General features: G+C 41.0%; 1 protein-coding gene across 1 annotated transcript in view; it reads right to left on the reverse strand.

Moving 5' to 3' along the window:
* Positions 1–3,578: 3,578 nt before the first annotated feature.
* Positions 3,579–17,320, reverse strand: part of GABRR3 (gamma-aminobutyric acid type A receptor rho3 subunit) — a 54,629-nt gene continuing 40,887 nt past the window's right edge. Inside the window, exons 8-9 of the mRNA XM_025377450.1 lie at positions 9,714–9,910; positions 3,579–3,878 (exon numbers count right to left, since the gene is read on the reverse strand). Of these exons, the coding sequence (XP_025233235.1) occupies positions 3,579–3,878; positions 9,714–9,910 (497 nt within the window). The remainder of the gene's footprint in view (positions 3,879–9,713; positions 9,911–17,320) is intronic.

Consider the following 17,320-nt stretch of genomic DNA (forward strand, 5'->3'; position numbering starts at 1 on the left):
CTACACCTCAGAGCTTCTAGGCAGACCCATGGTTGAGTCTGACATGGCGGGTTCTAGTTGCAGACAGGGATTCTTCTAAAGGAAATAAGTGCAGAAATTTGAATATGGCTAGACATTTCATTTTATCGAAAATAATTTTACTTCTAAATGTTCTTTACATTGTTAGTTGCAACCCATTTGTAATGGCATACAATAGAAAATGACAATAATGTCCTACAGGACGAGATGGGTGAAGTAAACTATGGTGCACCCATTCAGTGGACAGCTCTGCAGCATATAAAAATCAGTTTTCAGGAAAAAAGACATGAGAAGTTGTTTAGAATGCAGAGAAGAAAATCTGGCTACAAATAGACACTTTCCCCAACACAATGTAAGTTCAATAAGGGGAGGAGCCACGTCCATCTTTAGTTACTGTATCCCCAGCAGATAGTGCTTGATACAAGTGCTTAAATTAATAAACACAAGTGTTGACAAAAGGGTTCCATTTGAAAAAATGTAAATGATGTACAGAAAACCTCTAAGAATGTACATTAAAATGTTAATTCTGGGTAGATGAATTTTTTTTTGCCAGTTGGTATTTAAAAATTATTTTTAATAATGAAGCTTTATTTTCTAACCAGAACAGAAACAATAAAACTAAGTTAAAATATACAATTTCATGGGTTTTCCAAAGTAGTTCCTATAAAATAGCCCATTTCTATATTTAGGCAGTTTACAGAGCTAGCTGGCTTCTTCTTAATCATAGAAAGCAGCTTATTTTCTGAAATCCTTGCATTTTATCCAGGCTTATCCCTCAGTGAACAATCATGCACAGTCTGTTCCGGATTGTGATGAGTAAATGAAGTGAAAATCAAAATGAGGTAACTCTTATATGCTGTCTTCACTCTCATGTTTTTCAGGTAAACTGTGGTTTCAATTCTTCTTGGAGTAAGAAGCGAACAGAAATCTTGTTGCTACCAAGAAGAAATGAAGCTAATGGGAACAGCCCTCTCTTCACCGTCTTCACAAGCCACCAATCTCGAGAGAAGAAAACTGGCAAAACTCCTAGGAGCTCATTCCAAACGCTCTGATACCTCCCTTGAGCAGTAAACATATTTTCCTTCTCAGTGTTAGACATACATTACTGAAGAATACAATGCCTGTATTGCTAGCCATTAACAAAAGTTATGTTTGATTGGCTAACAACTGTGCATTCATGCTCCTCCAGAGGAATGCCAAGTGTGTGGGTGTGATAGAGACCCATTCTCCTAGACTAGATTGCCAAATGTATTCAGTGATGCGTTTGATTCAAAACAAGGAAATGAATATGCCCAGGGAAAGCATTCGACATATTGAATGTTATACTTCAAAGTATATGAAAAAAAAACCAGAAGAGCCCGAAGAACCTGAGTATTGGATGAAGAGAACAGTGGAGATTTATTCTGTTCATTTGTGTATTTGTCCCTTTTTAAACATCTGGTTTTGTCAAAATCAGAAATGTAATGCAATTGTAGTGTTTGGCTAAATAATAGCTACAAATTCCTGGCCATCTAGGATATTAATCCGTGCTGTATTTTGAAAATATAATCCTACCAAAATACTACTAGTAAATCAAACTTAAAACCCATTAAATAAATAGTTTTTTAAAAGTTTATTTATGGTCTATCTACAATGAAATGGAGAAGGGTTTTAATACATTATATTAGCTCATTTTCGCAGAGTATCCTATAAAAATATAATCCTTGGGAAGTTTCAAAAGAACTGGAAAAGTTGTATTAAGAAAATAGAATGAAGTATCCCAGAGTTAGCCTGCTTGTGAGGGAAGTCATAATAGAAAAATAATTTTCCTTTTAATATTTTGTGCCCAGGTGGAAGATACTTTTCTAGAACCCTCTGTGATTCACAACAGAGAACCAAAACCAATGTTATTGGTTTAAAAAGCAGAAAGTTTTGTCTCTTCACTGGTGAAAAATAATTCAAATCATTTTGATTTACTTTATGGTGAAATAAAAGGAAATACACTGAAAGTAATACACCATTTAATTTATTTCTCTTAATTCAATCCCAGCAATCAAAATAGGTATGGGAGTATTTCCTGCCAAGGGCTTTTCTTTAAATTGAATCTTGTTCAGAAAATACTCAAAACAAAAGCATGCACACTGCCGATCTGCAAAATGAACACTGATCACAGGAGGTTTTTCTACTTAGCAAACAGTTATTTAATATCCACTTGACCTGGTTTACTTGGTTCAACCAAAGATATTAAGGATTACCATGGGATAAATACATTTTGTTCAGTTTTTTCACTCAATACAATACCTGGAAGCATCTCCAGTTGTTTATCAATTGAGAGTCCACATCCCTTTGGAGATGTTCTTTTCCTTTCTTTGGTATCCCCCTTTCAGAACTCACACAAGACGGTGTACATACCTCTATTTTAACATTCATTACATGTGTTATAGCTCCAGTTCACTGCTCCTGTTGGCTATGCGCTTAGAGAAGGCAGGAATGCTATTTCATATTCATTTTTTCAGTACATAACACTTAGTAAAGTGCCTGGCACACACAGGTGGTCAATAAACATTTGTTGAATAAAGTGATTAATTAAAAACCTCTAAAAAGTTGTGAAAACAATACATCGTCTACAAAATGCAAGATGTTATTATTGATGACTGATGTATTAATTTAACATTAGAATGAGAAGAATGAGTGGAAATTTAGCTTCCCCTCTCCACTTATGCTCATAAATATATGAAACAATATTTATTTATTTATTTTGATTTATTTATTTTATTTTTTGAGATGGTGTTTCACTCTGTCACCCAGGTTAGAGTGCAGTGGTGCAATCTCAGCTCACTACAACCTCTGCCTCCCACGTTCAAGTGATTCTTCTGCCTCAGCCTCCTGAGTAGCACAGACTACAGGTGCATGCCACCATGCCCGCTAATTTTTGTATTTTTAGTAGAGACAGGGTTTCAACATGTTGGCCATGCTGGTCTTGAACTCCTGACCTCAAATGATCTGTCCACCTCAGCCTCCCAAAGTGTTGGGATAACAGGCATGAGCCACCGCACCGGGCCTGAAACAATATTTAAATAAGAATAAAGACTTGACTGGAGAAGGAGATTGGAGATCCTTCACAGGATTCTTGACTGTGTGAGTGCAGGTGATACTACCTCAATGTAGGTATTCTTACCTAAGGATGGTTGAGCTCTGGTAGATAACCAGGCACTTGGCTGGCAGTAAGAAACCAAATATCCTTGAATTATTGTTTATAGTCCAGCTTTCTTCCCTAGTTAAATAAAGAACATTTCATGAAGAAAGAATGAGGGTTCACATGAAGTAGTTACAAAGCCCTTCCCAATGGAAGACTGTTTTTCCCATAATACACATGCCTGTGACTCTTATTTATGGAGTCCAACTTTTCTAGGGCCTAAACTCTTTCTTAGATGTAAATAAGTCAGCTTTCAAATTTTCATTAGGACAGGAGAGGTGACTGGCTCTTTCCCAGTTCCATCTAGGACTACCCACCTCATATTCAAGAGTTTTGTTTCAAAACATCGTCTGGCTTTAAAGTTGTATACATGTGAAATTCCCCTTCATACATACACACCCCAGTAAAACAAATTAAATAAAATGTACACAACGGGGAATAAAATCCTAGAATAGGTGTCAATGACATGATTGTTTCCCAGAATGATTCTACCAACATGTCCTCCTAGGGATTTTCTTCTCTTTATCCGAGTTGAATCGGTGCTGGGGCTGCGTATCGATTTTCTTCTCATGAAGTCTTCTGAGTTTAGAGAGAGGGAAGTCTGGTCCATGTCAATCTCGCTGTCATGGTAACAACCATCGAAGGCCATGGCTTGAACTGCATCAATATTGTACATCCTAGAAATCTGTCAAAAAAAAATTTTTTAAGTAGGTCTTGAATATGGTTTTACAAATAGGAATTACAGTAAATAATGTTAATAAAGTTAAATATGATTTATCAGAACAGCAATATAAGCCAATTGGATTTGTTTTTCAACTTATTTTTCCTCTTTGTAGAAAATATAGCAGTATCCTCAGTCACTGTATATATATTTTTTGGTCCAAAACTAAAACTATGTCATTGGTGATCCATTTATGCTTGGGGATGGGATAAGGAAAGATTTTAGCTGCTCCATTCAAATGCAAATTAGCCGGGCCTTCCCATTTTTGCTTAAGAGCACCTATAAATGATCCTAACATAGCCCAATTAAACAACACAGAATTGGTTTATTTTTCTGAAGGAACAAATTATCAATGCTTTCTGGCTCCAGTGCCTGATTGATTCAAAACTAAAATTTTCTTTAAGGTTTCACTCTGAGGAAGATAGCAGTTCTCACTAGTTTAGAGCCGTGTCTACAAAGCAGCTGTTACTAATTGCTCTTGGAGAAAACAAAATCACTTCTTGATTCATAGGGAAGTTCAAAAATGAACAAATAGAGAGAGGCTACTACTGGATGAAGTTATTCAGAATTCAAATTGGAGGCTGCAGGATAAATTCTGCCAAAACATGTATTTGATTTATAGTGATTTAAAAATCTAATATTTTTCAAAAGACATGAAGACTCTTTTGTGCAGTCAGTGAACTAATTAAGGACCCATACTTGAGTTATGTTGTCCCTTTTTTAAACTTTTAAATTAAAATTTATTATTATTTTTTATGTATCGAGACAGGGTCTCGCTCTATCATCGAGGCTCGAGCGCAGTGGTGTGATTATAGCTCACTGCAGGCTTGACCTCCTGGGCTCAAGTGATCATTTCCATCTCAGTCTCCTGAGGAGATGGGACTATAGACACACATCACTATACTAGGCTAATTTTCTTTTCACTCATTCTCTTTTATTTAACTTTAAGCAGGGCTTGATCAGAAAGAAGAGCTCAGAGGAGCGAGGCAACACCAACACCAGGGCATACGATTCATCCAAGGCTCCCCCGACACCAGTTCCAGCCCAGATGGGGCTTGAAGTGGCCTGGAGTGCCCTGCCATACTGGGGCAATGGAAAGCATGAAAGCCAAACCTTAGGACCCGAAGAGTAATATGTCTGCAAAGGCACCATCACTGTTGGGCACCCCCTGCAGACGTACACATAATAGATACATCCGCAGAGATAGTATTTTATTTTATTTTTAGTAGAGACGAGGTCCTGTTATGTTGCTGAAGCTGGTCTTCAACTCCTGAGCTTAGGCAATCCTTCTGCCTTGGCCTCCGAAAGTGCTGGGATTACAGGCATGAGCTACCACACCCAGCCAAGAAAGAAAATAGCTATTTTTCCTCTTTCTGAGCAATGGTCAGCACCAGGGATACGTTTTCCAGACCGGCTGTTCTTCTAGTTCTGAGTATCTCAGCGAGGGAGGCGGTAGGAATGTGTATATGAACATGATGGTACTTGGTGGTAGTGGTGTGTGGTGGTGGATGGTAATAATGTGAGATGGATGGTGGTGGCAGATGATGGAGGTGGTGAGTGGTAGCGGTGTGTGGTGGGTGGTGGTGGTGGTGAATGGTGGTGATGGATGGTTGTGGTGGTGAATGGTGGTGGTGGATGATAGATGGTGGGTGGTGTTGTGTGGTGGTGGGACTGTTGGTGAATGGTGGTGGTAGGTATTGGTATCTGGTGGTGATGGTAGATGGTGCTCACGATGGTGGTGTTTGGTAGTGGTGGATGGTGGTCATGGTGGGTGGTGGTAAGTGGTGATGGTGGATGGTGATGGATGATGGTGAGTGGTGGGTGGTAGGTGGTGAATGGTGGTAGCGGTGGACAGTGGTAGTGGTGGATGGTGGTGGTGGGTGGTGAGTGGTGGTAGTGGTGGTGAATGGGGGTGGTGGTGGTAGGTGGTGGTGGGGGTGGTAGATGGTAGTGGTCATGGTTGGTGGTGTTAGTAGGTGGTAGATGGTGGTGAGGGTATATGGTGGTGGTGGTGGGTGGTGAGGGGTGGTGATGGTGGTGGATGGTGTTGGGATGGTATTGGTGGATGTTGGGTGAAGGTGGTAGATGATGGTGTTGGATAATGGTGGTGGGTGATAGTAGGATGTAATGGTGGTTGATATGATGGGTGGTGGTTGGTGATGTTAGTGGATGGTGGTGGTATTGGTGGATGGTGGTGGTGGATGGTGGTGAACAGTGGTTGATGATGGTGTTGGGTGGTGGGGATGGTGGTGGTGGATATGGGGGATGGTGTGGTGGCAGGTGGTAAGTGGTGGTTGGTAATAAGTTGTGGTCAGTGGGTGAGCAGGTGGTATGTGGTGGTGTTGGATGGTGGTTGGGGTAGACAGTGGTAGTGGGTGGTAAGTGATGGGTGGTGAGCAGTGGTGGTGGTGGGTGGTGGGTGGTGGTGTTGGTGGATGGTGGTAGAGGGTGGATGGTGCTGGGTGGTGGATGATGGTGGTGGGTGGTGGATGGTAGTGGTAATGGTGGTAGGGGAGTGATGAAAACAAGTTTTGCCTGATTTGTTTTCAAAGAGAGGAACTCCATTGCGAGGCCTAACACTCCAGCCCTTTCTCATCGTCCCTCGGTCACTCTACTGTAGTGGTCTGGGAGAAGACACTGGCATGTTTGGCTCAGTCCCTTTAGAGTCCTCCATTTGGTGTCTGCATTGGTGTCCAGGTCTCTTCTCTGAAATGAAGTGAAAAGATACTGTCCTTCCAGGGATAGGCCTGAACATTGTTTTGCCAGTGACCAAGACAGTGAGTACATTTAAGCTAGTGATGAACTATTAGTGAGCCCTACTGCTCACAGATCTAAGCAACATTCCCCAAACTGCTTGACATTGTTATATCCATATATCTGGCTCCCACAACTGGCTCCCTAATACTGGCTTCCAAATCCATATGTATAGAGAGGTGTCATCTATTAGCCCCCAAACCCACAGACGTTTCTTCTACCCAGCCCCTCCCATTGCATCCTATTTCTTCCAAGGGATCTCATCTCACTGGATTTGTTCCCACTCTTCCTAGTAATACTCTTATTCCGTCAGGGCAGGTGTTCTGGGCACCACTCACAATAAGAACTTCCATTTGTATAGCACGTTATTTGCAAAGGTTTTAGGCCCTTTTATTATATCACTTGATCATCACAACAGCCCTGTGAAGTAAATGGGGAAGAAATGACACCATTGTGTAAGCACAGAAGGGGTTTAGGAAACTTAACCTGGAACACAAAGCTGGGATGTGGTGGATTTGGTTTGCCATCAAGACTTCCTCTTCTTTTTTTTTTTCTTTTTTGAGACAGCGTCTTCCTCTGTCACCCAGGCTGGAGTGCAGTGGTGCAATCACAGCTCACTGCAACCTCGGCCTCCCAGGTTCAAACAATTCTCCTGCCTGAGCCTCCTGAGTAGCTGGGATTATAGGTGCCCACCACACGCCCGGCTAATTTTTGTATTTTTAGTAGACATGGGGTTTCATATGTTGGCCAGGCTGGTCTGGAATTCCTGACCTTAAGAAATCCACCTGCCTCGGCCTCCCAAAGTGCTGGCGTGAGCCACTGCACCTGGCCTGCCATCTCTTCTTCTGACTTCAATCATTTCTTCGTTTTGTCCCACTAAGACATGAATGGCAAATAGGACATTCCTTTGAGATAATTGCATTTATTTGAGATAATTGAGGATGCTCAGAATGGTGGTTTCCAGGTCCTGAGGGTTGGGGAATATGGGAAGTTGCTCTTTGATGGGTATAGAGTTTCAGTCGTGCGAGACGAAAGAGCTCTGGAGATTGGTTGCACCACAATGTGAATATACTTAACACTACTGAACTGCACACTTAAAAAATCAATTCAGATTATAAAATCTAAGTTATAGTAATTTTACAATTAAAAATTGAAAAATAATTTTTAAAATGGAGGATGCTTATTACCTGGAAAGAAGTTCTGCATAGTGGTACACAAAAAGATGGTGTATAATATCAACAAGTATAAAACAATCAGGCAGTGTGAACATATGTTGTGTGGCAGGTGGGGGCAGGGAGTTGTAGATATTTTTGAGTCAAAGGACTAGATGGAGGTGAGCCAAAAGTACTTCAGTGCCTATTTCTTGTGTTAGCCACTCCCCGTATAAAAACAAAATAAAACACGAAGAAAATTCTTTCCCTCCTTACACATTTTTCCTGTCACCTTTCACTTCACAGACTATCCAAATCATTGCTATCCAGTATGGGTAATAGACCAATAGCATCAGCATCACCTAGAGCTTATTAGCAATTCAGAGTCTCAGGTCCCACCCCAGACCTCCTGAATTAGAGTTTAACAAGGACACAGGTGATGCCTACGCACCACTGCCGCATACTGCTCTAACAGCTCCTGGTTTCCTTACACCTGCATAGCACTTACTGCGGGTATGTATGTGACAGGCAAACATAGTCACATGCTGCTAGCAAAGAAATGAAAGCATCTGCAAGAAAACAAAATCAGCTATTTTTAGAGCTTTGACTCAAAGGATGTAAAATCAAAGGATGAAGTGAGCATTCCATATCTGAATTGCAACTGCAGTTCTGTTGGCTGAGAATCTGTTGGCAAATCACTTCATTTCACTAGAATTCTGCTTCTTCATTTATAAAATAGAGATGATAATCTCTGCGAGATCTATACCGGGGGTTGACATGAAAGTTCGGTGTGAGAAGAGGGTATAAAAACACTCTGAAAGTATGAGATGCTCTCAGAAGTAGAAAAAATATTAAATAATGTTTGGGTGTGTATAAAAGCTCATGTAAAAAAAAAAACCTTAAACCAATGTGAATAGATTTCATTGAAGTTATGGGTATACGTGTATAGCTATTCTCTATATAGGATGTGTATGTATACATATATACTATATGCACATATATATGTGTGTGTATGTGTGTTTATTCTCTTAAGTGTAGACTAGAAACGAATGACTCTTATCAGTTAAGTTTCTGAAGTACAATATCTTATGTAAGTTCTTGTAAAAAGTAGGAAACTGGTGCCCAAATCCTCTGTGAAATGAAGCAGGTAGAGAGCAATCTATCTGCATTTATTAAACAATGTCACAAAAAACATGGATAACATTGAGAGCCCAGAAGGCACCTCATTTCTAGGATACTGTCGGGGGAAGAACCTCCCTTTATGCTCTACCACTCTCCCGAGTGACAAGAAGAGAAAAGTAAATGCTGGCTCTCGGTGGAGAGAAACATATCATTTATTGGTTGAGAGTGCACACACAGCCTTTGAAGTCAAGGAGACCCAGAAGCAACGCCTGATTCCTCTTCAGCTGTGTGACCTTGGCCAAGTTACCACCCAGCTGCATTTATTTCACCTCTGTGAAATGAGGGCAATAAAATACTGACCTTACTATGAGAGTTAACTGACACAATATGTTAGATGGTTCGTATGATGCCAATATATAATAAACCCCTATTATGTGTTAGCTATTATTATTATCATGATCATGCACTTGAAAGAATGTGGTTTGTATGTCAACCCCTTATATTCAAAGGGTACAGGTGGGGGAAAGGAGCATATTGAAAGAAATTCTGCACACACAAAACCTCCTGGTGAAGATGAGTGAGGATGAGAAAACAGCCAGCACAGAGCAGACAGTAAGGTTCAATGTTAAATTGTCACCATACTGTCAACTTGCCTCTTGAAAAGCATATGGACTTAACAGAAAGGCTTACAACACTGTCAAGACAGCATGACAGATAAGGGTAGTCTTTTCCACATTCCCCAAGGGATCTGATAGTCAAAGCAAGGCTGTACCTTCCCTGTCTTCTTGAATTGTTTCTGCTCTTCCACTGTGGTGAGGTAGTTCACAGCTGCGTACTCAATGACTGACAGGAACACGAAGAAGGAGCTGACCCACAGGTACACATCCACAGCCTTGAGGTAGGACACCTGGGGCATGGAGGCGCTCACGGCAGTGATGATCGTGGACATGGTCAGCACTGTGGTGATTCCTGCCATTGGAGAATAGTGGCAAGCTCAGTGATATAGACATTCATTTCCAGGATCTGGTGCTGAATCACACCAGGGGATGCATTTCTAGAACAATATCAACCTGGTGATCCAAGAGGACGGAAGGTGTGTGCATGTTGACCAAGTACATATCTTGAGCCTAAACAAACACTCTTATTGGATTTTTCTTTCTGTCTCTTTTTCTTGCCCTCACCCTATTGTCCAGAAGGTTTGCTTTACTCCATTTAAGCCTTCACAGAAATCAGAGTCTGACATTTCTGTTTTCCACCCTCAGAGGGGCCTCTTCTAAGCAGGCCAGAAAGGTAAACATGTATTCAATTAAAAAAAAATTCTAAAATCATTTCCTCTAACCTTTCCCATTCTTTCACAATTTTTACTGTTCATAACCTGTCTTTATGTCTACCTTTAATATTTCATGCTTCCCTTTCCTTCTATTCCCTTTTCCCTTTCTGCTACTTTCCCTCTTCCCTTTCCTTTTTTCCCCTATTCCTTTTACTTCTTTGTTCTCTGGCATGATCATCAGAGGTAAGAAGATCAAGGTTCTGGGGAAAATGGAGAAATAAGTGACTCTGAGATTTCCTTAATAAAATGCTGGCCATGGGGAGGGCCATTCAATATCTACACTAATTTCTCAGAGGGATATTGCGAGAGTACCGCCTGGAGAGAAAGCATACTATTGTAAATATTTGAAATGTACACTGGCTGGCATGGTTTTATTTCTTAATTTCCCACCAGGGAGGTGCAAATGGAATCCTTAATGATTTTTGTAAGTTGTGAGGACATTGTAATGTCAACAGACAGAGTCCCAAACAGCAGGAAGAGCACTGTGATTTACTCCTAAATGTACAGCCACAGCATGTGGACTGCTTTCACCAACACCTTTCTATCTTTCCGGTAATAATTCTGTTAGGCTCTCATCTGAGACAGTCCCATATCAAACACAATGGCAATTCTATAGAGCCATTCTATTTCAAATACGGTTTTTAGTTTGTATGATCAAGATCAACACAACTTGGCAATTTGACAGTACCATGGGAGGACTTGGAATCTCACCTTCACACTAATTTGAACTCCAGAATAAGAAACCTAATGCTCTTAACATTGAACACAGGCCACTGTCTCATCAAGTCCCAGGTTTCCCCCAACAATGGTATTATCAACAATCTGCATATCACAGGGTTCTGTCTGTATTCTCCGGCTCTGAAACATACTGGCTACATAAACATGAAGCAAAGAATGAACATGAAGCATGGAATTTTATTAAGCATGGAATTTTTATTAACATTACAGATATAGCTGAAGCCAAGATTATTAAATAAAACCTACTTACTTTTATCAAATGTTTGCCTACCACACATCTAGGTAAATAATTAGCCACACATAGCAGAAACGAAACAGGAGCCGAGAGTGCCTAAGGGATTACCCCATATTTTGTCAGAGCAGAATGCAAATTCTGTTCAGAGTGCAGAATTATGCCAAGAGGTACAAAGAAGGCACTGTGCCTTTACTGTACCATACTGACATTTTCAGTATGCCAATGTCTTACTCTCTTCAACATTTCACTGGTAGGAAGTGAAGGAATCATGAACTAATATTCCCACTTAGGTGCTAACCTCATTAGTTCAAACTTTTTGTTTGTTTGTTTGTTTTGTTTTTTGAGATGGAGTTTTGCTCTTGTCCCCCAGGCTGGCGAGCAGTGGCACGATCTCGGCTCACCGCAACCTCTGTCTCCTGCGTTCAAGTGATTCTCCTGCCTCAGCCTCCTGAGTAGCTGGGATTACAGGCATGCACCACTACCCTGGCTTCTTTTGTATTTTTAGTAGAAAGGGGGTTTCTCCATGTTGATTAGGCTGCTCTGAAACTCAAACCTCAGGTGATCTGCCCGCTTTGGCCTCCCAAAGTGCTGGGATTACAGGCGTCAGCCACTGTGCCCAGCTAAAAAAATTTTAATGTCTTCTTTTATTGTTTTTTTAAGATACAAATGATAGAACTTATTATTTTTTCAATGTGCAGTAATATGGAGCTTAGTGGACAAAATAAGGATTTTGAACAAACACACAAATGTGTATGCCTGATTGGTCTCATCATGTACTTGAAATTGATAACTACTGGGCAAATAAAAAGGAATTGCACTATCTATATTTGCCAGAAAGCAATAAACTATTAATCATTTTCTTTAAAGGGTGCTTAATCCAACTAATTTACAATAGCCTTATTTAGTTTAAAACCAGCATTCTAGATTTTCCTTCTTTAAGATGAATAAAAAAAAAAACAAAGAATTAGAGTGGAGAGGAGGGATTGTTGGGTAGGAGGAGTGAATGATGAGCAAACTGAGATGTAAATTCCTAAAGCAATAGAACCTGAAGTCGGGAGTATTATAGCCACATTAAATACACTTATTATGTCTTGAGCCACCCCTCAAAAATACATTAATCTTGACAAATAGTATTCCTTCCAAACCCATTAAAGTTAACATCCCAATAAAGGAGTTTTGAATTATACGAAGCAACCATTTAGTCAAAGGAAGGTCATGTGTTTGGATTAGCAAATCATCTTCCCCGCTACTGATGTTGCTACGCATAATTAGGAAAATGTTATTAGAAAATATTTAGTCTGACCCTTTGACTCAGTTCCCCTGGGCTCTTGCAGCCTCACCCTATCAACTTTTAAAGACATGCATGGGGACTTAAGAACCCTTTAGTCTGGGGAGACTCATGAATCTGCCAGATTCATTGGCTATTTTTAGCCATGCATGGTGGAGAGTTTTGTTGATGGGTATGAGAGCAGTAGGGCAGACAGGCATCACTTATGAAACCACTGAGTTTGTTCACCCCCTCACTAACTGTGTTGCAGGTAGTTGTTTTGAAGGGTGGGGGGTGTTTATATTCACCTTCAAGTGAGTAAAAATATTTTTCATATAGGCCTAGGCAGAAAGAAAATATTACATGATATGAAGGAAAGGAAGGGGGCTTGACATTCTAACATTTCTCTATGACCAGAAACTGACAGCCATTTTCTCATGAAGGTGGTGCAAGAGTACAGATAACTGACATTAGAAATTCTCATAATGGGGTGGGGGAGCAAGATGGCCGAATAGGAACAGCTCCAGTCTCCAACTCCCAGCGCGAGCGACACAGAAGACAGATGATTTCTGCATTTTCAACTGAGGTACTGGGTTTATCTCACTAGGGAGTGCCTGACAATCAGTGCTGGTCAGCTGCTGCAGCCTGACCAGCAAGAGCTGAAGCAGGGTGAGGCATCGCCTCGCCTGGGAAGCGCAAGGGGGAAGGGAATCCCTTTTCCTAGCCAGGGGAACTGAGACACACAACACCTGGAAAATCGGGTAACTCCCACCGCAATACTGTGCTCTACCAAGGATCTTAGCAAACAGGCACACCAGGAGACTACATCCCACACCTGGCCGGGAGGGTCCCACGCCCACGGAGCCTCCCTCATTGCTAGCACAGCAGTTTGCGATCTCCCAGCAAGGCAGCAGCAAGGCTGGGGGAGGGGCACCCGCCATTGCTGAGGCTTAAGTAGATAAACAAAGCAGCTGGGAAGCTCCAACTGGGTGGAGCTCACAGCAGCTCAAGGAGTCCTGCCTGTCTCTGTAGAGTCCACCTCTGGGGACAGGGCACAGCTAAACAACAACAACAAAAACAAAAAGCAGCTGAAACCTCTGCAAATGCAAACGACTCTGTCCGACAGCTTTGAAGAGAGCAGTGGATCTCCCAACACAGAGGTTGAGATCTGAGAATGGACAGACTGCCTGCTCAAGTGGGTCCCTGACCCCTGAGTAGCCTAACTGGGAGACATCCCCCACTAGGGGCAGACCGACACCCCACACCTCACACGGTGGAGTACACCCCTGAGAGGAAGCTTCCAAAGCAAGAATCAGACAGGTATACTCGCTGTTCAGCAATATTCTATCTTCTGCAGCCTCTGCTGCTGATACCCAGGCAAACAGGGTCTGGAGTGGACCTTAAGCAATCTCCAACAGACCTACAGCTGAGGGTCCTGACTGTTAGAAGGAAAACTAACAAACAGGAAGGACACCCACACCAAAACCCCATCAGTACGTCACCATCATCAAAGACCAGAGGCAGATAAAACCACAAAGATGGGGAAAAAGCAGGGCAGAAAAGCTGGAAATTCAAAAAATAAGAGTGCATCACCCCCTGCAAAGGAACGCAACTCATCGCCAGCAACGGATCAAAGCTGGACGGAGAATGACTTTGACGAGTTGAGAGAAGAAGGCTCCAGTCCATCAAACTCCTCAGAGCTAAAGGAGGAATTACGTACCCAGTGCAAAGAAACTAAAAATCTTGAAAAAAGAGTGGAAGAATTGATAACTAGAATAATTAATGCAGAGAAGGCCATAAACGAATGGACAGAGATGAAAACCATGACACGAGAAATATGACACAAATGCACAAGCTTCAGTAACCAACTCGATCAACTGGAAGAAAGAGTATCAGCGATTGAGGATCAAATGAATGAAATGAAGCGAGAAGAGAAACCTAAAGAAAAAAGAGAAAGAAATGAACAAAGCCTGCAAGAAGTATGGGATTGTGTAAAAAGACCAAATCTACGTCTGATTGGGGTGCCTGAATGTGAGGGGGAAAATGGAACCAAGTTGGAAAACACTCTTCAGGATATCATCCAGGAGAATTTCCCCAACCTAGTAGGGCAGGCCAACATTCAAATTCAGGAAATACAGAGAACGCCACAAAGATACTCCTCGAGAACAGCAACTCCAAGACACATAATTGCCAGATTTACCAAAGTTGAAATGAAGGAAAAAATCTTAAGGGCAGCCAGAGAGAAAGGTCGGGTTACCCACAAAGGGAAGCCCATCAGACTCACAGCAGATCTCTTGGCAGAAACTCTACAAGCCAGGAGAGAGTGGGGGCCAATATTCAACATTCTTAAAGAAAAGAATTTTCAACCCAGAATTTCATATCCAGCCAAACTAAGTTTCATAAGTGAAGGAGAAATAAAATCCTTCACAGATAAGCAAATGCTTAGAGATTTTGTCACCACCAGGCCTGCCTTACAAGAGATACTGAAGGAAGCACTAAACATGGAAAGGAACAACCGGTACCAGCCATTGCAAAAACATGCCAAAATGGAAAGACCATCGAGACTAGGAAGAAACTGCATCAACTAACGAGCAAAATAACCAGTTAATATCATAATGGCAGGACCAAGTTCACACATAACAATCTTAACCTTAAATGTAAATGGACTAAATGATCCAATTAAAAGACACAGACTGGCAAACTGGATAAAGAGTCAAGACCCATCAGTCTGCTGTATTCAGGAGACCTATCTCACATGCAGAGACATACATAGACTCAAAATAAAGGGATGGAGGAAGATCTACCAAGCAAATGGAGAACAAAAAAAAGCAGGGGTTGCAATACTAGTCTCTGATAAAACAGACTTTAAACCATCAAAGATCAAAAGAGACAAAGAAGGCCATTACATAATGGTAAAGGGATCAATTCAACAGGAAGAGCTAACTATCCTAAATATATATGCACCCAATACAGGAGCACCCAGATTCATAAAGCACGTCCTTAGAGACTTACAAAGATACTTAGACTCCCATACAATAATAATGGGAGACTTCAACACCCCACTGTCAACATTAGACAGATCAACGAGACAGAAAGTTAACAAGGATATCCAGGAACTGAACTCATCTCTGCAACAAGCAGACCTAATAGACATCTACAGAACTCTCCACCCCAAATCAACAGAATATACATTCTTCTCAGCACCACATCACACTTATTCCAAAATTGACCACATAATTGGAAGTAAAGCACTCCTCAGCAAATGTACAAGAACAGAAATTATAACAAACTGTCTCTCAGACCACAGTGCAATCAAACCAGAACTCAGGACTAAGAAACTCAATCAAAACCGCTCAACTACATGGAAACTGAATAACCTGCTCCTGAATGACTACTGGGTACATAATGAAATGAAGGCAGAAATAAAGATGTTCTTTGAAACCAATGAGAACAAAGATACAACATACCAGAATCTCTGGGACACATTTAAAGCAGTGTGTAGAGGGAAATTTATAGCACTAAATGCCCACAAGAGAAAGCTGGAAAGATCTAAAATTGACACTCTAACATCACAATTAAAAGAACTAGAGAAGCAAGAGCAAACGCATTCAAAAGCTAGCAGAAGGCAGAACTGAAGGAGATAGAGACACAAAAAACCCTCCAAAAAATCAATGAATCCAGGAGTTGGTTTTTTGAAAAGATCAACAAAATTGATAGACTGCTAGCAAGACTAATAAAGAAGAAAAGAGAGAAGAACCAAATAGACACAATAAAAAATGATAAAGGGGATATCACCACCAACCCCACAGAAATACAAACTACCATCAGAGAATACTATAAACACCTCTACGCAAATAAACTAGAAAATCTAGAAGAAATGGATAATTTCCTGGACACTTACACTCTCCCAAGACTAAACCAGGAAGAAGCTGAATTCCCGAATAGACCAATAGCAGGCTCTGAAATTGAGGCAATAATTAATAGCCTACCAACAAAAAAAAGTCCAGGACCAGATGGATTCACAGCTGAATTCTACCAGAGGTACAAGGAGGAGCTGGTACCATTCCTTCTGAAACTATTCCAATCAATAGAAAAAGAGGGAATCCTCCTTAACTCATTTTATGAGGCCAACATCATCCTGATACCAAAGCCTGGCAGAGACACAATAAAAAAAGAGAGTTTTAGACCAATAACCCTGATGAACATTGATGCAAAAATCCTCAATAAACTACTGGCAAACCGGATCCAGCAGCACATCAAAAAGCTTATCCACCATGATCAAGTGGGCTTCATCCCTGGGATGCAAGGCTGGTTCAATATATGCAAATCAATAAACGTAATCCAGCATATAAACAGAACCAAAGACAAAAACCACATGATTATCTCAATAGATGCAGAAAAGGCCTTTGACAAAATTCAACAGCCCTTCATGCTAAAAACGCTCAATAAATTCGGTATTGATGGAACGTATCTCAAAATAATAAGAGCTATTTATGACATACCCACAGCCAATATCATACTGAATGGGCAAAAACTGGAAAAATTCCCTTTGAAAACTGGCACAAGACAGGGATGCCCTCTCTCACCACTCCTATTCAACATAATGTTGGAAGTTCTGGCTAAGGCAATCAGGCAAGAGAAAGAAATAAAGGGTATTCGGTTAGGAAAAGAAGAAGTCAAATTGTCCCTGTTTGCAGATGACATGATTGTATATTTAGAAAACCCCATTGTCTCAGCCCAAAATCTCCTTAAGCTGATAAGCAACTTCAGCAAAGTCTCAGGATACAAAATTAATGTGCAAAAATCACA

Source organism: Theropithecus gelada, chromosome 2 (genome assembly GCF_003255815.1).
Source record: "Theropithecus gelada isolate Dixy chromosome 2, Tgel_1.0, whole genome shotgun sequence".
NCBI classification, from domain to species: Eukaryota; Metazoa; Chordata; class Mammalia; order Primates; family Cercopithecidae; genus Theropithecus; species Theropithecus gelada.